The following is a 22,500-nucleotide window of genomic DNA, read 5'->3' on the forward strand; positions in this document are numbered from 1 at the left end:
GTGCGTGAGCAACCAGAGCGTCGACCTAGGCACTGTATATTACAGTGCCCTCGGAGGGGAGCGTTTGAGAGCCTACCTATGAAGACGATCGACACGACGTCTGAGACGCCTCTGACCTGCGCGTTCATAAATATCTCCCCCCTTCCAAAACCATTAGTAAAAAACCTGGAATCCAATACAAAAATTGTTACCAGTATGGAGCCACCGTCGCTTTCGGCATAGCGTGAACTAGCTCGGCGCGATGCTAGTTCGGTCTGCAGATCTCCGGTCTCACTCCTTGCACCTGACCGTAGTCAACATTTGTTATGCTTTTTTTAGATTCGTTTGTTTGTTTGTTGTGAGTTCTCTTCCCTCCCAACATGTGGTGCCCCGACTTTTTAACAGACCAATCACTGCCGTCTCGTCTCCCACCTAGCCGATATCTAGATTGCCAAGTTAACCTGCGGAACTTTGCTGCAGGCCGAGCACGAGTGTGTTTCAACGTTTTTGGCAGTTCAACCGGCATCAGTGGGAGGTTCAGTGATCAATCTACGATTATTAACTTTCGGAGAATTGGTCCAGTGAATATTATTAGATAAGGGATGAGCGATGCCTCTCCGTGTCCCTAACTTGCAAGAATAGAAAGCAGCATAGCAATCAAGTGAGTATATCGATTCCTTGACGAGATTGGATTGAGAAAGCAGGGGCCACATCATTAACCTCCCCATTCTCAAGTAAAGGAGTGTGATTTGGGTCATTTTCTTTCTCGGATTCCTCCTGCTCGTCTTCATGAGCGGGGATATCAGCTCGACTTGACGTCAATAAAAGAAGAGGCTCGTCTTCTGAGTCACTTTAAATTGGAGTAGAATCTTGACAAATCAAAAGCTCTTCATCTTCTGATTCATCGGAATCTTCCCCAATGACCATAGGTGTTCTAGAAGATTGAGAAGGCCTGCCAGGCTTAAGAAATTTAGGCCAATTAGTCTATGTAATTTTCTTTACAAGGTCATTGCACGCCTCTTCAATGATCGATTGAGCAGCATCCTACCTAGGATTATATCCCAACATCAAGGAGCCTTTGTGAAAGGAAGAAGTATTCTGGAGAATGTCTCACTTGCGCAGGAAATTGTCCAAGAGGTGGATCGCAAAGTTCGAGGCGGCAACGTCATCCTCAAATTGGATATGGAGAAAGCCTATGATAGGCTTGAGTGGAATTTTCTATTCTCATCAGTTCGGATTTAATTCGACTTGGATCAACTATATTAAGGCTATGTTTACGAATTGTTGGTTCTCGATCTTATTCAATGGCGGTGTGCATGGGTATTTAAAATCAACCCGCGGGCTGCGTCAAGGAGATCCCCTTGCTCCAAGCCTCTTCATCTTAGCGGAGGAAGCTCTTAGCAGGGGCATCTCTTCGCTCTATGATCAAGGAAAGGTTGTTCCCTTTCATACTTATTGGAATTGTCCAATAGTGTCCCATCTTCTCTTTGCAGATGACTCCATTATATTCACCAACGGCTCGAAGAGCTCGCTGAAAAATTGGATGCAGTTTATCATAAAATATGAATCATCCTCAGGTCTGAAAATCAGCAGAGATAAGAGCTGTTTCATAATGGCAAAGAAAACTACACCTGCAAGAGCCTCTATTGTTTCCTTGGCTACAGGATTCCATCGGTCTACTCTTCCCCTGCAATACCTGGGGGCTCCCTTATTCAAAGGTGCCCCGAAGTCAGCTTATTTGCAAGCCCTGGTAGACAAAGTTAGAAAGAAATTGGCTTCCTGGAAAACCAATTTGCTGTCTAAAGGTGGGAAGATTACTCTCCTACAATCTGTCCTCTCCTCTATTCCCATCTACACTCTTTCTGTGCTATCACCCCCTGTTAGTATTATATTATACACTGATTCGAGAGAAGCCGCAAGCGCCTTGTATTTGAGAAAGAAAAGTCCAGTGCTTTCTTTCATTGTCTATCTCGCCTAAGGCTTCTGTTTTGGTCGACTCTACGGTTGAAACAGTAGGTGGTGCTGCGTCTTTATGGTTCGGCTTTTGATGCCTTCGTTCAAGACTCACACTCCTTGGCGTCCTTCCCTGTTTCCTTCTTAGCCCTGGCTGCCTTGCCTCCGCCTTCCTTAGGCTGACTTTGCTTGAAGCCTTTTGCTCCCCGCATGGCCATTCTGCAAAGCCCTTTCTTTGGACCCGGGCGGAAGTCCGTAAAAGTCTATGCAATAGTTTTGTAATGGCTGTCGAAATCTCTTTTACGGTCTTCTAGCTCAAGTTCAGCCCATGCCTTAATCCCATCTATGAAATGAAATTGTAAGTCTTCCTCGCCCATCTTAGGAATCTTCATCATGAGGGCAGAGAACTCCTTCACATACTAAGGAATAGAGATCCCATGCCCATCCTTCAATTCCTTCATTCTCTCTCTTTCTAGCATCATGGCTTACATTATCTGGATACAATAGCTTCTTAAGTTCAACTCTGGAAAGGCATCCCAAGTATCGATAGTGAGCCTACCTTTCTCGATTTCAGCATGCTGTCTTGTCTATCTATAAGGGAATCAGTGACCTTCTCCACCATATGTCCGCCAAGTAGTCGGTGAGGTAGAGAGTAGCTGTCTTGATCTTTAGACGCTCATCCTCAAGGTTCAAGGTCTCGAAGTAGGGCTCCACGTGCCAAAGGAAATTATCCATCTAGATAGCATCCCTCTTTCCACCATAGTCTAAGGATCTTAGTTGAATCCACAAGCCTTCTAACTTCCCTCACTCTGGCGCTGATGGCTCTACCTCCTACTGCCCGCTTTCACATAGAACAATCAGACCTGCTCTCTTCCAGGCTTGACTCACTCTCCTCTCCTTCAAAGCTAACGGAAATTATCTAATAGCCCTAATGAATCCCTCTCCTTAGATGACTAGCGATCCTTAACTAGCGAGAGTGTCTTATCCGAGCTAGTTAACATGACTGGAAGAAGGATTTATCCCCTGTCTCAAAATTGCTATCACATGGCTTGAGTTTACTTTACATAAGATATTACACTTATTTGCCCCTATAAAAGTAGTCAAAGATTCCATCAACTCTAGTCCTCACGGATCTTAGGCGATCTAAGGTTTACCGTCTCCCCGGCCCCATTTCGGTGCACGATTGGAGAGCTCTATGGGTCCGCCGCTTTCTTGATCTACTTTAGGACTAGCGAAGATAGAATCAAAGACGAGAAAGGCGACTCTCTGCCCTCCTACTAGCCCTCGAGTTCAAGCATGTGACCTCGGCATTGAACTTGGTGTACTTAGCCTACTTTCTCTTTACCCGACGGGATTAAGAAAGCAGGTTCGTAGTTTCCGTTTACGAACTTTGGATAGACAGGGAATCGAACCCTGCATTAGAGACCTATCTCTCTATCTCTAATTAGACGACTACTTTGGGTTCTTTAACTACGTAATTAAGATAAGAAAGGCCAGGGATGAGAACCTTGCCAACGAGACCGAATAGAGATAGGCGGCTAGAATGAGAACCTTCCTTCTCGCTATTCTCTCTTCCATGGGAAAGTCAAAGTAGAGGACCGTCCTTCTATCTCAAATAAGAGAAAGGATTCAATCCGATCCCTATCTTACTACTGATTGCCCTCTTGCGGACAAGAGTTGAGACTCCATCTCCTTGCTTGATCAGAAAGAGATAACTATCAAGACGTGAGAAGAAAGACCCCGATCCCTTGTAGGACTTGTGATCAGTCCGCTAACAGGCGTGGCAAGGACGGACGATAAGAGCTTTCTGATTTCAGAGTCTGACCTTCTTGAATATTAGGTTCTGCTTGCCCAAGGAGAAGGAGCTGAGTTTCCTGCCTTCTCAGCTCCTTCTCCTTGGGCAAGCATCTCAATGGACTTCATCTCGGCATTGCCTAAGGTGGGAGAGTTGGGTCCCATCATAGTAGTGGTGGACCGATTCTATAAATATGCTACATTCATCGCGGCTCTTCCCGCTCGTGCTTCTGTCAGCTTCACAAAGCCCCTAAATTCGAGAGAGGGTAGCCAGTCCATCTCAAATAAAGGGAAAAGGTAAGACCCCGTTAGTCCATTGCTTAGATGAACGGAGGAACTTGTGTAATGCCTAAAAGGAGATTGGGGGAGTTAGAGGACCAGAAGACGCATTCTAACGCTCTACAGAGCCCGAAAGACTGATTCCGGAGTTCGGGATCAAATCAGATTCGGAATCGGAGAATAGGAACAAGAGGAAGAAAGTAGCTCGCCTAAAAGGAGAGGAACGACTTCAACAACAGGAACTACTCTTTACTTCGATAAAGAAAGAGCCAACTAAAGAGAGTTGCTTACTACTAAAAGCAAGATGCCCCACTAGTCTGATTTTTTTGATCACTAGCCCTTACTCTCAGTCACTGATTCAAGAACGAATACCGAAACAGCCGTTCCCTTGCCGGTCTACTGCCTGATGGCTTTACATCGCTAAAGAATCAGTAATTGACAGCAAGAGCTAAGAATTAAGAAAAGGAAGGTACCAATTAGATTGGTAATAGCTCCTGTGGGAGTCGAACCCACTACAAAGAAAGGCTTTTTCCTTTTTCTACCGATTTCTAAAGTGCTTCTCCATTTCTTATCCCACAAGAGCTAATCGAAAGAATACCATTCATCCAATTCTTCTATTAATAAGGCCCAGTACAGTTTCAGCAATTGAACCAACCCTAGGCCCACAGGGAGATTCTTCTCCACCCCTTCTTTCGTCATCAACTAGGGAAGTGGAGGTCTAGCTCAATCAGTTCCAACAGTCCCAACAAGATCCGTCGTCTATACTAGCAGCTCAAGCAGTTCAATTCCAGCAGCTATAGTTCCTGAGGCTCCGGTTTATTCTCAGGCTCGCTCCGTTCATTCAGTGGGTGCGGAAGGTTACTCACGACGAGACCAAACGTGCCGGCTTTCTTCAATCGGCAAAGAGGGGATGGATCGGAATATGGGGCTTTAAGAGATAGGGTCAGCGGTAAGAAAGAGTCACATCGGTTCCTCACCTGCAGGAAACAGGATGGTAACCATTGGCTCTACAAACTATACTATAGACTATGGATCACGCGGGGAAAGCCTTTCATGCACGAGATCATCAATAGACGAAGCGCCTTAAGCAAGGAAATGAGAGTTCGGGTATGCCTATGGGTGTGAGTCAAGCAATTCCTTTATCTGCCTTTTTCTGCTTAAAAAAAGCCATTTTTAGCCCTTTTTCTATTGGAAAGAGAGAAAAAAGAAGGAGAACTTCTAAAAGGGAAAGCACTATAGTAATGCAGTTACGAGGCAGTTACCAGAAAAGATCTAAGCAAGAAAGGCAGAAAGGACTGGATTTCAAAAAGCCCTTAATTGCTGCGGAATGAACCGGGATCTCCCTCCGGAATGGATTAGCCACTTACGAATCAGCATGGGAAAGAAGGGCGACTTTCCTAAGCTTGAATGAAAGAGACCAAAGCAAGGAGGGTGCGAAGAAAACTACATCGTCGAAGGGAAGCCAGAAGCGAAGAAAGTGCAGCTATCCACAAGGAAGCGACTTACCTTCTTACTAGCAATCAAAGGGAATGACATGGCAAAGCCTTTATAGCACAATCAAGCAATCAAAGTCAGAGGAAAAGATCCAAGCTAGCCCAAGCCCCGAAAGGAATCCATCTCTTTTGACCCCTATTACTAGATTGAGAAAAAGCGATCTCGATACGATCTTTCTAAACCAATCTATCACTGGCACTGGAACGAACCATTCTTACTGGGCAGCGTGATCAAGTAAAGTCCTTCTCTTACCAGATTTCAATTAGATTAATGTGCGCTCGTATGGGAGTAGAAGCCACTACTTCCCTCTTCCCCCGAGATGAACTACTCTCGCAAAGAACCTTCCTTCTATTCCTTACTAAAATGGAGTCCGTTTTTCTTTCTGTTGTGCCCTTAAAACGGCAGCGATGCGAACGTTTGTGAGTGCATTAATTAAGTAAGTCAGATACTAGCTGGTACGAAGCAGGTCAATTGTGCAGGATCGAGCCCTGGCCTTGGAAGCCATCCATTCCAGCCTTCCCAGTCCTTATGGTTTGGTCGGAGTTTACCAATCCATATGATATGGCTTTAAAGCTTCCTAGCCTGGCTTTGTGTGAAGCATGAGAGCATGAGCGAGCTCAGTCTTTCGCTACTCCTGTGACCCTGCGTCATGGCTTGATTCAGGGCCTAAAGTGCATGATGATTCGATTTCCGAAATATATAAAAAGGCCTCCTCTTGCTGTCCTCTTTCTTTCTCTCTCCTATTGACATAGCAAAGTATGGTTCTATTGAGCGTGATACCCGCCCTCTACAAAGTGGTCTTTGAAAAGGTCTTTAAACGACTCTTCGTCTCCAGTTCAGAAAGGTTTAATGAATGGCTTTATTCTCTGCCCACCACCCATGAAAAGAAAGACTACAATTGGCCTCCTCAGCCCGCCCTGGTTCAAATACCATTCTTTTTCACTTTATCCTACCCCGCTCACTGCCCCTCAGGCTTAAAAAAAGGCCTTTTCGTTGTCACCACTTACCGTTATCGATATGGCTAGTTTTCAAGCGAGATTTCTAGCTTGAATTAAGGCTTTGAAGCCCCTCTCCTCTCTCTGTAACTAGAGAGGTAGGCAAACCTGAGTTTAGAGCCACCTCGATTCGGGATGTCGGAACACCAACCAGATCGGAAACCGAATCCTAAACTGACTTCGGAAAAGGTTCGAGAGCTTCGATCGAAACCCTTTCCTATCGTTTGTCAGCTGATCCTTCAGCGTCTGCACCAACTAAATCGGAAGCAACATTCGAAAGACGAGAGTAGGCTCGAGGAGGATCAAAAGACTGATTCTCGGTCCCCTAAAGTGTGAAAGCAGGTTAGACTGCAATGTATGCCTATGGAAAGAAAAGTCACGAAAAGCGATCGATATGATCATATCGAATTGCCTATACGTCTTTCTAGCGCCTTTCGATTGGAGCCTGTCGCTACCTGGATCAATCAGCCTATTCTAGTTCGCCTTGTGTCATCCGATTTGAGGGAATGAATTGGATCGTGAAGTTGCTTCACACCTGGCCTTTGATCTTTCGCTAGGAGCGAGGTTGTCCTTAGCAAGAATGGTTGGAACCGAGCCCCTGGTCAGACCTATGAGACTACTCGAATGGGGGCTTTTCATTAAGGGGGGGGGTGTCTGAAGCGACACCTTTTATACTCACAATTTTGTGTACGAATTGACTCTGGTGATGGATCGGGGCAATTCATACGTAGGAAATTCTCCACCCAAAGGGTTGTTTTCAAGCTGAGGGAAGCTTTGTTTGGGCTTACCGGCTAACAAGAGGTCTTTTTCAAACTAATTTGCCGGCTCTATTTGAAAATAAAATTCGAATTAGTTTGAGATATCAACAGACACAGAAAGAGATCTCAATCCTGCAGTTGGCGAAGCAGAAGTCCCATAAGCACCCACGTCTGAAGAAGCAAATGCTCTCGCCGACGGGAAGCATACACACCTACTGCGAATTAGAGAGACCTGACCTACATTCATTAATCATCTCGTAGGAATTTCCCTTCTCAAGGTAGGTCAAAAGAGCAAGCCGATGAAAGGAAGACTCTCTCTCTTTGTGTCTGCTCGTGGAATAGAAAGAGTTCGTTGCATCAACAACGTGTAGTAGTCAAAAACGCTTACTTAAGCTCATCGATGTGTACTCCTCGGCTGTGAAAGAGAGGGTGAGCTAAATCAATCCCGCACATGTGATTACCCTACACTTGACACTCAATGGAAAGTCAAAAGGAGGAAAAAATCCGCTTTGAAAGCGATTCCAGAGACCATAAGAACGACCGGGTGGCGGGCGAGAGCAGCAGAAGCATTGAGATTTGCTTGTTCAGAGATGCGTCAAAGTATACCTATGAAAGTGGATTGCAAGGGTCAGGCACCAATGCATTACTAAAGAATAACCAACCAGAATAACTTTTAAGGGAGCGTGGAAAGAAGGATTGGTCCTACTAAATATGGGCAGGAAAACTGCCTGGGAAAACAATCCCAAGGGAAGCTTCTCACTAGTGCTTTTCCCCCACCACGCAAAACGACAACTCAAAAGACCAATTCATTAGCTAAACTCACCCCTATTTACTTACGAAGCAATCGGACCGTCCTCTTGCTTTTTTTTTTATAGAAAGCGTGTTAAAGGCGTCAAGTCCTTTCGTCAACGTACGAGATCACACTTCGCGGTGGTGCTTTGCTTACATTACACCTCTGGTATATCAAAGTTTTGTTCATCGTACAAGAATAAATGCCTCGAATATCGAAGAACTATACGATCCTTACCAGTCTTACTAGGCAGGACATAAACCAATCCTAGACTAGAACTACAAGATGATACCTTAGAAGCTACTTCTCCTAACGACAAGTAAAGGCTCCGAAGGAGAGCGGCTTTACATCTATTATAAAACAAGAATGGAAGTTACAATGGAAAAGGGGAAAGCTCAACCGCGTGGCACAAAACAGTGGGTTCATGGTCTTGTCTTCCTTCCGGACAGTCTCAATCCTAAGAAAAAATAATAGATAAAGAGATGCCCACTCTTATCCCAGTGTAGCTGCAAATCACCTATTGAGTTACAGTTACGAGAGAGAATCCACCCTTTCTTTTCACATGCACGAGTTTCGTCTTCCCCAGCTCCCTGATATAGTTGACTCACCTTACGTTTCGATCACATAGGAGACATCGCGTCAAGAGCATATAGAATAATCTAAGAATTTTCTATTTTCACTTCCGAGGAAGGTAGGAGAAGGTCTCTGGTTCAGTGCCACAAGGCTCAAAAGCCAAGTTTGAAGTCGGACATTGATTGACGTTCGTTTTCGTTCAAAGCAATCAGTTGGGGAAGCTACAGCGTAACAGCCTCTCAAATAAATCCCATAAAAGGCTTCCTTCCATTTCCATATTCAAAGATCAAGGAAGACGAGCATTCTTGAATTTCCCTTGGCCTTTAATTCACTCTGATTGACGCTACCCGGTCCACTCAAAGCTTGAAGGATGAAGAGGCTCGGGAAAGCAGATCGAAGAGAGAGATCGGTCGAGGTTCGTTATCTTCAGCATTCCTGTTGGAACGACTAGCTGGAAAGGCGCTCTAGCTTTGCCCTTCGGCAACATCCATACATTGATTATGATGGTCATACATACTTGTTTAGCAGACCTTCTGCTGAAAGCCTTCAAAATACTCTTCCAGTCGCTTATCTACCTCGAGGAGTTACTCTTTTTCTGGTGTGCCAGTATCAACCCTGCTTAGCAAAAGGGTGCTCCTAAGTAAAAAGAAGAAAGAGCTTCTCTTGAGACGTTAGAGTTTTCCAAGTACTGGTATGAGTTTCCCACCTGGAACCGGACTGTGACTTCTTGACTGATTTACGCAATCCCTGCTCGGAACTCAAAAAGTGGATGTGAAAAGCGTCCTTTTCCGAACCTTAGAATCAGTCGATAGGGGGAACAAGGATCTATGTCTCCAAACACCAATTAACGGACCTTCCAGCTCTTAATGAAAGGGTTGACGAAGTCCCTATCACTATGGAAGGGCATTGGTAAACCTTAGTTTATTGAAGTTCTAGCTGTTATCCTTTCCGTCCTGTCCTTACTGGTTTTGGAGCTTTTCAAGGCGTATGGATCAGGTAGAGAAGGAAGGACGAGAGCGAATCAATCAATATCTAGTTTTGTTTGGGGTAAGGACTTTATGGCAGTTCCTAACACGGATACCTAGTCTTTAGCTGTAGTTTCTTCGGAATAGATTAACACTAGACTACCTTTGTAGTCAGGTAATCGTCCTACAATGCCTCTAGATTTCGTTTTAACGAGAGATTGAATCAAAGCAATGTCGGACCCAGGGGCTAATGGCAAGGAATTTTTTTGCTATATAAACATGGCCTTGGAATCGGTTTCCAATAGATAGACTAGAAATGGTATGCTGGCTAACTCAAGACAGTTTACAGGCTTTCCCGAATCGGAGGTAGTTTTCTTAGAATGTAAGGTTCCGGTACTGGCCAAACCAACCCATTTGATTAAGGATACTAAACCTTTTTTAGTAAGGATAAAAAAGCTCTGGTTCCTAAGACTCTGTCGATAAAGCAGCTATAGAGCATAGTTCTGTCCGGGTAGAACGTAAGGTGCATCGAGTGCTGCTTCAGTCTAAAGAGAAAGAGCTAATCCGAGTTTCTCAGGAGGTTGTAATTTCCTTCTGGCTTCTACCCTCGGTAGAAAGAAGTGCGCGGGTAGAGCAAGAACTATGAGCGGGTAGACCGGGGATGGGAGGTGACCTTCACTACACTCGCCATTGGGCAACCTCCGGGCAGGTATCGGCTTGTTCTATTCTAATGTAATTTTTTTCTTTTGCATGTCGGAAAAACAGAAAATCTCTTCCCTGACAAACAAATGGCATATTCAGAACAGACAACCGGTAGCTATCAGTTCTTGTCTTACAGCTCTTCCTTTAGCAGCCAGACAGATGTGACCCTCTGAGTGCGTTAGTTCAGGTAAGGCAAGGTTAGCAAAGGGTGCGAACTCGTAGCTGACGTTGGTTGTCTAAATCTGCCTCTTCCGCTTTCAGGCAAGGGTAGCTCTGAAGGGAGAGTTGAGCGGAACCGGACATAGATAATAAGTAATACAAACAAAGAAGCCCGACCCGAGTTCAACGTCTTCAGTAGCAGCTGCTGACGGGAGCGTCTTTCATTCTTCAGGCCTCCCGGCAACATTACATGCTAGCTCAGTTGGTGCTGCTGTTGTTCTTATTCATTCTTTCTACCATCGCTTCGCTTTTTTTTTTGAGAGGAGAACAGAACCAGAACCTGGCACTTAAGCGCATCCGATTCCATATTATTGCTGCGGCAACATTGAATACAGCGGAGAAGGGAGCGGAAAGCCTATTGTGGTCACAGGTAGGGCTTAGGGTTGGTCAAGCCACAAAGGAAGGCTGCGATAGCTACAGCTGACTTACAGAAGGAAAGCTGCGGCCAAGTCTGGATCAAGAAAGACATGGGGCAAGCCCATGGGTTCTCAGACCGGCCCAATGTCTGTATCTCTAACCCTTGTTAGATAAGGCCAAATATCAGTATCTCTTTTCCCTTTGCCGGAACAAGATTAGCTTCATGTGAGATATCTCTATAAATGTACATAAAACAATATGGTTGCCATTTTATCAGAATCAACGTGTTTCCATGTGTAAGCAGTCAAAAACGTACCAGTAACCATATTCGGGTTAAATGTACAGATAGTCCCTGGGCTTTTGACCTATGTTGATTTTATCCCTAAATTTTTTACCTAAACAAATTAGTTTCTGATCAACCCTAACTTATGCAATATCATCCCTAATCTTACCTGATTTATCTCTAATTACAAATATCAATAAGGAGAGTCTTTAGTCACAGTTTGACATGTTATTTTTGTTTATATGCATAAATAAATACCCCCACATTATCAATTAAAACCCGTGTTTAAGCATTGAATAATTCCTATCTAAGGCCACTTTTAGTGCTCCATTCAACATATGCTTTTTTGCATTATATTTGCTGAAATAAATAATTCATTAGGATTCTGACTACACATATCAACCATCTACAACTAAGCAAAATCTTCTTAATGTTAGAGCCGTCCAACGCATGAGTATCCATGGCTTGATATAAAGTTACAACTACCATTTTACGTGTTTAGCAATATATTCACACTATCAACCATATAATAATGAGGAAGCACTTAAGTTACATTATTATAGCATTATTCTGAGTCCCTATTGGATCTGGCAGTAGGTTCTGTACAGCTACATGCATGGTTGGTCAAACAGATCGGTTGAGATTCTCTTCAATTTATTAGCGCAGATCGCCTTGTAGAATTTGGGGGTGGGAAATCTTTACTTTATTAATTAACGAAACTTATTTGATTAAAACCATTGTATTAGTACGTACAGTATTACCTAAAAATGTCAGTCCTAAAAGATTTAATCTGTAGTTCATAACTTAACTCCCTTTAGTTACTTGTACTTGACAATTCTTTGTTTTTCTGCGAAGAGAAAAAACCAATAGTGAGAAAGGTGAATTTACAAGTTTTTTTCTTAGAAATAATAATTGTTATCTGAAAAATGTGAAAAAAGTACACTTGTTAGTGATACTATGTAGAATTGTTATTATAACAAAGTGCAATCTAGCTAGTCCAGGGACCAGAGACAATGGGGGACTAAAATATCCATTTTGGTAAGCTTAAGGATAGCTCAAAATTCACTTCCTTTTTATTTCAATAAAAAAAGAAAAAAGATGCCTATAGAAATCTATATTAATTGCATGTAACTAAGCAAGTTAGTTAGGTTGTTCTTTCTATCGAATGTAAGAAAATCAGCACATGAATTGAGGGAAATATTCCAATCGTAAACACTCATACAGGGACTCAATCAAGAGTCAGGCCGTTTATTTTTTGAAGTACCTCGACACAATTGAGTGCTTTTGTAATTAGTGAAAGCACATTTCATGAACTAAAATACTAAATTGCATAAAAAAATGAACTAAAATACACCCACCTGTGGTTGAAATTCTTTTGCTTCTTCCATTTTTCTTCTTTGTACTGTTGATGTTGATGAGGGTGTGGTGTTGCTTTTAGCTTCTTGCATGTGCCTTGATGGCATGATTCGAGTTACAAAATGTCAAAACAGTCTATTTGGATATATTTTTACTTTCTACTGCTTTGTAATTGGGAGTCTTTGTATACTTGGATGTCATGTTTCTTTTCTTTTTTAACTATCCTGCACTTTTTTTTTTTTTTAATCATCTGCACATTATTTTTTGAGTTAACTATCCTGCACATAATTATTAGGGTGGCAATCTCGGTTAGAACCTAATAAACAAAACAGGATCGATTTAAACCAATCCAGATCTGATTCTTTTCATTTAAATAGTTAGGACGGGTTTTGATTAATTGGTCTTGACCCTATCGGGTAATTTTCCTTCCCCTTCACTCTCCTTCTCCGCCCTCCTTTCCGATAGCTACGCTTACGCTTATTCACCTCCTATGGCTTTGCCAAGCGCTTAGACTTAGACCAGACCAGCGGAGCCCGAGGAGTAAGCAGATGAACCAAGCATGGATATGGATCCAGTTGGGGAGCTTCCCGCTACCCACTCGTACAGCTCCTTCCACACGTACAGCTACTAGCACTCGCGGGATTGTAATCCCACTCACGGAACAAGCAAGCCTAGGGATTGAGCACTCTGTCCGTCCTACCAAACAAGGCGGTGCGCGTTAGCTTCCGTTTTCTTGGTCCCCTCGGCACTCGCCTTGAGTTGCATTCGGGTCATTCCAAATCAGTATTCTTGCTTGCTTGACAGCTCGACGACGACAGGGCTCTATTTTTATACGATTCTACATGATGCTCAGAGTAGGAGTCTCTTCCTATTTTACCCGAAAATCAATACGGCTCCTCGAAGGCCATAAATCTTCGAAGAAGGTAGGTGTAGCACTTCAATGCGAAGCACACCCGTCCCGTCACCCACTGGCACGAGCCAAACTAGTTCTCCTCATCTATCAAGTCGTAGGCAGCGCTTCACCATGAAAGAATACTTCACTAGAATCGAATGGGGGCCTGCCTTGCTTAGGAAGCAGAGAGGTATCACCTTTCTTTCTAAGGCCTGGGATGAGTACCAACCCAGATCTTAGGCTAAGGTCCCTAAGTCCCTACTCACAAACTTGGTGGAAAAGGAAGTGATCTCAACTCAAAGGGTAGAGGAATGAACTGAAAAATGGATCGTAAGGAAGTCCAGAGGTAGATATGCCCCCAAGGAAAAATCCCGCTAAAACGAAAAAAGGAACGATTGAAAGATCTTTTTTTAGAAAAAACTACTGTTCAACCAATTGGACGGTTTGTCGGAAAACTGAAGTAATGAAATGGGCTCCCTCCTATCTAAAAATATCAAACAATATGTTTGAAACTGACTAGATTCTATTCAATAAATGCAAAATGAAATATAATAATAGTGAATCACATACAGAAATAGATAGGATGACCAAAATCAAGTAGAGTTAGAGCTTAGATAAAGGATGCTATATTCATATATAGAAGGAAGATGGATTCCCTTCACCCGACAAAAGGATGGCTTAACTGAACTACGAGAAGAGAAAAAGACGGAATCTGCACTTATTTGAATGGGAAAAGCATGCATGCTTCCCTAAGACTTCTTGCTTAGATGTAAAAAAAAAGTGTAGTGCTTACTTTCCTTTCTTGCCTTGCTTTTTGACTGCCAAACTTTCTTTGAAGGGCCAATCAAAGAAAAAAAACTAGAGGGCAATAAAGCCCGACAAGAGCCTATCATCCCCTATGTCTTACTAGGCATGTAACCTTCCTCGTAAAACAATCATTTTCCCTGATTCACTTGCGAAAAGAGCTCATTCCAGTCCTTAGGTCCAGAGCCTTGAGCACAGAGACCGCTACGCTACCGTTAAGGACAGGTGAGTCGGAACATGCTCGTTAGACCAGACTATATCGAAATCGAATCTTTGCTTTCATCCATTAACCTATCGGTCGAGCTACTTCATTCCTCGGGTTGACTCTCTTTCTAAAGTTTTGCATCCTAATCCATTTCCTTTCCGGGTCCGGGTGAGATGGCTAACCTTACACTGCTGTTAGTTATAGCTGGATCGGTTCGTGCATGGAAAACAGGATTCTCGGCCATTTTTGTTGCACTCATACTTTCACAGAGGGAAAAAAAAAAGTTTCAGTTTCAACTTGTAGATATTTAAGCAAGTAAGAGAGCCATAGGATTGAAGAGAGAGTGAGGGCCAAAGCATTTTATTAAGCCTCTGCACTGGAACGGGAGACGGTGGCTTTCTTTTTAGAGCCCCCAAGAAAGAAAAAGGGCCTAAGTATGTAAACAACCCCGTGGTAGACCGCCTTTTTTCAGGTTTGGAAGCGCATCAGAGAAAGCAGAAACAAGGGAGGACCTGGTAGAATGGTGATTCCAGCTCCTTCATGCCACCCTAACGTTGAGGCTCATCTCTCTAGCTATAGCATAGAGCAGACTGTTATGAGAGTCCAGGGCGTTGCAATCAAGATTTCGTAGTTAGACCGTTGATACCCAACTGAATAACTGACCGATGGCGGAATGGTAAGCTTCCTCGTTCACTTGCGCGGGTCGGCACTTATTTCGTATGTGATGCAACTACAATGCTTGAGAGGTCTAGTTATAGGTCTCAAAAGTGGTCAAAAGAGGAATCGAGATAGATGTCTGTCTCCGCCTCACCGTAAGGCTTTCAGGTTGAGCTGCCATCTCTATTGGCCTGTCCTGTGCCAGTCGAGGTAAGGAGCTGATCAGGGCATTCATCCGTCGGATTAGTCTAACTCGGTCAATGAATGCATGGATTAATGTTCTCAGTATGAGTTCTTTCCTTCTTCATTGGGTGAGTTGGGATTAGAAGAAAGTCTCCATAGGTCCGCTACTCCCCTCTTCGTTCAATCTTAACTATGCGGGTCATCAAAGAACTAACCTTTCTGCCCCCCGGGTCAAAGATTAAAATATAATATATATTATTATATATAGATATATATATATATATGTAACATAACGGCAATGACAGCTAAAATAGCAACATGAGATAGGAGAGAGCTGACCCAGCAACGGCATAGGAAAGATGTGATCCAGTAATTTTTGTAAAAGAAAGATGATCAGGCAGGTGGCCTAGCTAACACAGCTATGGAAGTCCGATTCTTCCTTGATTTTGCCTTTTTTTTTTTGGTATGCCGCTCCGCGAGCAAGGAGCGCCGCGAGCAGAGCGAGAGAACGAAGTGGGCTTTGGTGATGTCGGAATTTGCACCTATTTGTATCTATTTAGTGATCAGTCCGCTAGTTTCTTTGATCCCACTCGGTCTTCCTTTTCCATTTGCTGAACATAGTTCGACCTATCCAGAAAAATTGTCGGCCCACGAATGTGGTTCCGATCCCTCCGGTGATGCCAGAAGTCGTTTCGATATACGATTTTATCCGGTTCCCATTTTATTTATTATCCCTGATCCGGAAGTCACCTTTTCTTCTCCTTGGGCAGTACCTCCCAACAAGATTGATCTGTTTGGATCTTGGTCCATGATGGCCTTTTTATTGATTTTGACGATTGGATCTCTCTATGAATGGAAAAGGGGTGCTTCGGATCGGGAGTAACCACTAGTGATAGGGCAAAGGGGGGAAGGACATAGGAAAGAGGGATGCCTACTTTTAATCAATTGATTCGTCAACACTTTTCACATGGGATGCCCCAAGAAAAAACAAGGGCCGAGACTGATAGGCTTGGGCTTGCTGCGGGTGCGGGCAGTTTAAAATCCATGAACTTCGTACAGAGCATCTCGGAGGAAGATAAGCAATGTTCACGGAAAAAGAAGAGAGATTTTGTCCATGTCTTACTGATGAAAAAGAAGACCTTTGTGACCGTGACAGATGCTAGGGGGAATAAGAAGACTGGGGCCTCCGCAGGTTGTTTGGAGGAAAGAAAAGGGCGGTCTCGTCTTTCTCGGTATGCTGCTGAAGCAACTGCGGAACATGTCGGGCGATCCGCCAGAAAGATGGGTTTAAAGTCAGTTGTCATGAAAGTGAACGGATCTACTTATTTCAGGAAAAAGAAGAAAGTGATCTTGAGCTGGAGAGAAGGTTTTCGAGGTGAAGGAGTAGGAAAAAAATCTCCAATTATGTACATCCACGATGTGACCCAACTTCCACATAATGGATGCCGACTCCCAAAAAAACGTCGTGTTCAAATAGTTCCAACCATTTTTTAATCTCCATTTTCACTTGACAAGAAAGAATTCCGGAAAAAATCTGACTCGGAAGGGAGGCTAGACTAATTGACTGAGCGAGACTCCATCCAACTATTCTGCATCCATCTAGCAAAGCCGCGTGAGTGAAGCACCCTAAACTTTGTAGTTAAGGCGAAAGCTCCATTGTAGACGTGAGGATCCCGTTCTATTGAGCCTTCCCGCTTATCCTAAAAACAACTCAGTCAGATTAATTAGGACCTCAAGCTATCACCTCGACGTTTTGAGCTAGCCTATGAGGTGACGTTTTTTCAGCTGCGTCTGCTTACGCTCTAGTTGTCGGGGGGTTAGCTGACTTGCTGCTTTCTTTCTCTCCTTACCGCTCACGCTAGCCTATGTGCCTTTTGATGCTTGTTTAGGATTGGAGTAAGCAGCAAGAATTTTATCTTTTAACCGCCTTATTTTCGCGTAACACAATCCAGCGTATTTGTCACGCATCAAGTAAACAGCAAGGTTCATCTGAGACCTGCAACTGCAGCAAGAAAGAGGTGGAAAGCACTTCTTTTTTAGGCTATGAAGCCCGATGTGCTAGCGCTTGTGACCCAAGCCTGAAGTGACTGACTAATAAGAAACTGATAGGAGTCGTGCTCGGCTTTCTTTCTTTTATTTAGCCAAGGATATTCTTCTGAACCTATCTTCAAAAATTAAAAAAACTAAAGCTTTACATCACCTTAACTTAATATAGACGGAACCGATACCTTAACTTCTTCTTAATATGTTGCTTCGGTGGTCCTCTTCGCTAGCCGGAGTATACCACTATTCTGAACCATTTTCAGAGACAAACCAATAGGAGACAAGGGATGGATGTAGCTAGGCTAGGTCAACTCTATCATTGGTATCATTATCCCTATCACGATCACTATATAAAGATATGTGCTACTACTATCCCGATGCAGCGAAGCTAGGTGGTGCTATTATGGCGGGGGAAGGGTCTACTTCTGCTCCATCGGCATGCTTTTGTGGCAGGTCTTTCTATTACCGATATGGACCTCACTAATAGGTCTCGTTCTGTACCTAGGTATGGATCTATATCACTAAGGTCAGTATATGAATCTGTTGCGTCTTTTCTCTCTGGTCTTGGATCACCTACTAACTACTGCCCTGCGACAAGGACTGGAACTGCCTCTGGATCTGCTGCTGTTGTTGGTGCTGTATCCACAAATGATGATTCTACTGCTGCTGCGGGACCTGTCACTGCCTCCGCCTTTGGACCTGGAACCATACGAAGGGGAGGGGTATAGGTCTCGATCACGTGTGAGGTATGAATCTCAACTACGATCATAAGGAGGAACTCGGTATGGGTCTCGATCACGTGGTTGGGGTGCATGGGGGTATCGATCTGGAGCTACTGCATATGCGACTGGGTCACCCGGGAAGCTATGGATCTACTGTTTTTGGATCACTGGCTAAGGCTGGCTTTAAAGCACTAAAGCGAGGTTAACGAAACCTTCTTCATTGACGTTTACGCGCACTAGAACAACACTAAAGTTTCAGACGAACAGACATTGAAGGACCTTAAGATCAAAGTAGTAAAAATGGCAAAAAATAGAAAGAGAAAGAGAGGTCTCACTCGAAACAAGGATCGTCAAGGCTCATATCCAGCTGACTTAACTCATTTAAGAGCAGACTTAGAAGCTGCTAGTCCGAAAGACAGGAAGGCAAAGAAGGCAGGGAAGAAAAGGAATCCCGTTTGTTTAGTCCATTGCTGTCAGGAAAAAGGAGATCAAGTTACAAGTCCCGACGTCTTCCTTTCATTAGTAAGTTTGCAAAAGGTGTTTAGCCCCTCGCTTTAGTGGACAATCAATAGAATGGAACGGAGATTAAAAGAAGAAAAAAAAAATGTGAGGGCATAAGGAAGTAATCCACCCCGGCCTATGTTCATTAGTAGGTGAGTGGAAAGAAGGACGAATGGAAGATGCAAGATACGGCTTTTCATTTCATTCCACTATAGTGGAACATGATTAAAACAAGATTTCCACTCCTGATCAAGCCATCACCTATCCAATGCCCTAGGAACATCACCTCCCTTTTGGCAAAGGAAGATTTCTCCTTCTTTACATAAAGTGTGTTTTCCCTTAACACTTCAAAGACTTTCCTTATATGACCAACATGTTCTTAAAGGGTCTTACTATTAACTTTACTACGATCTCATCTAAGTAGACTACAACAAATTGATCGTTGTATGGATGTAAGAGCTTGTTCATGAGTGTGCAAAACGTGGCTGGTGCATTTGTGAGACCGAATGGCAACACTTGGAACTCAAAAGCGAATAAATCGCCTCGTCACGCACCTCGTCTTCGGCTCATCCCCTTCAGCAATTCTGACTTGGTAATAGCCCGACCTTAGATCCAACTTGGAGAAGTAGCGTGCCTTCCCGAGCTGGTCGAACAAATCAGGGATGGATGGGGTACTTGTTCTTGACGGTCACCTTCTTGAGCGCCCGATAGTCGATGCATAGCCCTAGGCTCCCGTCATGCTTCTTCTGGAACAATACAGGCCGACGATGGTTGGATGAACCCCGCATGACGCAACTCCTTTAGCTGCTTGCCTAACTCCTCAAGCTCAGGTGGGGCCATCCTATAGGGTGCCAGGGCCGGTGGCTTAGCCCCTGGCACAAGCTCAATTTCGTGGTCTACCCCCCTCCTTGGAGGTCACTTCTTTGGCAACTCCGGGGGCATCACATCCTTGAACTCAAGAAGGACTGATTGGATCTCTTGAGGAGGATCCTCCCTTCCTTCCTTCCCCACTTTCATCATGCACCAAGGCTGCTACATAGGTCTCTTCCCCCTTCTTGAGACCCCTGGTAAGCTGGAGTGCCGAGATCATCTTTGTCTTCTTTCCTTCTACGCTCACCGCCTGAACCATACATGGACGCCCCTCGTCCATGATTGTCAACACTCAAAGGAATGGCATGGGAATTGCCTTCGATGCCGTAAGGAACTCCATGCCAAGAATGAATTGGAAGTCATCGTCAGGCACAACTGATAGGCTTGTAGTACCTCTCCATCCCCCGTTGGTCCACCCACGTCCTTTACTACGCCTGTCACAGGCTTTGCCTCTGAGTTGACCGCCTTGATCCTGCTCGTGTCTCGTTCTGCCTTGAGGCCTAGGCGTGCCGCTTCCTCATGTTCATCGGACTTTCTCTCCTTATCCTTTTCCTTGTCCTTGTCTCCCTCACCTTTGCCCTTGAAGAACTTTGAGTGCTTGGCCCGAGTTTGTGACTCTGGCTTGCTTAAATCCACAAGACGTTCTGCCGCCGCCTAGGCCGACGGGAGTATCGCTGCAACTCTTGCTCGGCCCATGGTTGGAGTCCGTCCATGAAGAAGAAGAGACGATCTTTCTCCGAGTTGTTGATTGGTCAAGCATTAGAGTCGTGAAAGCCTTGACATATTCTCGAATGGTACCCGTGTGCTTGAGTCGCTGAAAGCTCTTGCGTGCCAAGTACTCTACGTTCGAGGGCTAGAATTGGGACTTGAGCTCCTTCTTCAAGTCCTCCCAAGTGGCAATGGTGCAGAGATTCCTCTCAATATCGCCGTACGCGAAAAGCATGGCATCGTCCGAAAAGTACATGGTGGCAGTGTTGATCTATCTTGGCATTCTCATCCTCCAACTTTATGGCCTTGCAAGTATTGCTCCACCTGCCACAAGAAGTTGTCTAACTCCTTAGCGTCCCTTGCACCGTTGTAGCATTTGGGCTCGCGGATCTTCACTTTTTGCACCTCCCTTGGTGCCGGCCCATTATTGGCCACCGCCTTCTCTAGCACAACGATCTTGGCTTGTTGCTCCGCTATTTCGGCAGTCATGGTAACCACTACCTCGTTTGGGCCTTGAGCACCTCTGCTGTGCTCGCCATGTCGCTCTCCAAATCCTTGATTACTTCGGTCATCTCATCTTGATGCCCCTCAAGTGTCTCGTCACGTGCGTCATGCTCGGGCAAGGCGTGCTCCAACTTGGTCACTCCTTCCTCCATCGTGGCCTTCTCCATCGTCTTCCTTTTGTTGGTCCTGGTGCCTTCACCCTTGGAGCCGTCTCCCCTCTTCTCCACGAGCTCGACGTTGGTGACCTCCAATGTCGACATGGTGCCTCTCTAGCCAATACCACGAGCCGGCTCTGATAGATAGCTCTTCGATCGCTATATTCTTGCGATAGCGAAGGCGTGGTTCATCCTCTAAGAGAGAGTAGATGCGAAGCGAAGGTTCGGATCGAAGATCTTCGCGAGACGGCCCATGAATCTCGAGAATCGAGCGTGGGGCTTTGAACACCCTACTGCATTCCGGCCCCGGGGCCTTCAATGGCTCCTTTCTCTCTCCTCTTTCACCAGTGAGTGGTGAGTTTCCGAATTATCTAGGTAGGTACCTCTTGGATTCGGAGTTTGTTCCAACAGCTGCCACACGTGAGATCCTGATCGTCTTCCTCCCAGTGTTGTTGCCTGCTGGGGGAAGGAAGGAAAGTAGGCTTTCCTGGAAGGACCGGAGAACGTTAAACTCTTTGCGGGCTGCCAGGTTTCGCCTACGCTACGGTTTAAAAAGATTGCACCTTAATTATTCAACCGAAGTGTTGGAGTTCCAGAGCACGAGGTAATGTTTATCATTCCCGGGACCGCCTCATGTACTCGGCGCCTCCCCCGATTGCTTGAAGATGCGCGCGCAATACAATAAAGGAGGAACCAATGAAAAGCCAGGGTAGAGCCTCGGAGCCGGCCCAAGCGAAGATCGGCACTCGAAGGCCTTGATGAGGAGCAGCCCGCAAAAGGGAAAGCCGTGGAGACGGCAGACTCGCCAGTCAGGCACACCCTGAGGCTGACTACAGCAGACCGGGAGGTGACAATTCCTGTTTTCCTGTTTCCATTTCCGGGAGTTTTTGTAGGAAGTGCAGACGGTGGATCAGGTGTGAACATTTAACCAAAGGCGTCTTGGGAATGGGCAATAGCTAAGATTGTGGCCATCACAGTTCAAGTTACGTATGGCTGGCGTACAACCTAAGGGCTTCTTAGCCAAAAGAAAAAAAAAAAGTTTTAGGCCCAACAAAAAGCCTTTTTTATACTGATAGGAATAGGAACCCTAGATTGAGATCCCAATGGCACACCAAAGCCCGCAATAACCAAGTCTAACCAAATAACTGTTAAGGCCTCTTACCTAAATCCTAGCAGGAATGGAATGGCGGCTCTAAAGAAAAGAGATGTGAGACCTCAAACTTCGTCCCGGAGGGTATCTACAGCATCTGCTGCTTCTGATGCAGATTCTCCAGTTCTTCTTTTGAAGATTCTTCCGTACCTGGATCTGGCAGTTCAGTTGCGAAAGATCCATCTCAAGCTTACACTAGAAAGAACTTTGCTTTGGTCTGTCTCTGTCAATCCTCACCGGCCTTGGTTGGCTTGGCTATTGTTCCTCGATCCATTAACGAGCGCAACATAGCCTTTTTTTGCATGATCGACCGGGATTGTCTTGTCTTGGAACCGTCAATCCTACTTAGATTATAATGAAATGAATTCTTACGCATATCAATCACGAATTGTGCAGTAGGTCGGCGCAAGATCTCTCTTCTCGTCAGGACAGAGAAAGGGAAAGGGTGGCGAAATTGGTAGACGCTACGGACTTGATTGGATTGAGCCTTGGTATGGAAACCTGCTAAGTGGTAACTTCAAAATTCAGAGAAACCCTGGAATTCAAAATGGGCAATCCTGGGCCAAATCTTTATTTTGGGGGTATAAAACTTTAATAAAAAGGGATAGG

At 44.7% G+C, this 22,500-nt stretch overlaps 1 protein-coding gene across 1 annotated transcript; it reads left to right on the forward strand.

The window, feature by feature from the left end:
• The first annotated feature begins 16,139 nt into the window (after positions 1-16,139).
• On the forward strand, positions 16,140-18,377 carry LOC109705490 (probable ribosomal protein S11, mitochondrial). Its single transcript, XM_020226224.1, has one exon. It carries the CDS (start codon positions 16,166-16,168, stop codon positions 16,730-16,732), a length of 567 nt encoding a protein of 188 aa, XP_020081813.1. The 5' UTR covers positions 16,140-16,165; the 3' UTR covers positions 16,733-18,377.
• Positions 18,378-22,500: the final 4,123 nt, after the last annotated feature.

This window comes from Ananas comosus, unplaced genomic scaffold (genome assembly GCF_001540865.1).
Source record: "Ananas comosus cultivar F153 unplaced genomic scaffold, ASM154086v1, whole genome shotgun sequence".
In the NCBI taxonomy this organism is placed as follows: Eukaryota; Viridiplantae; Streptophyta; class Magnoliopsida; order Poales; family Bromeliaceae; genus Ananas; species Ananas comosus.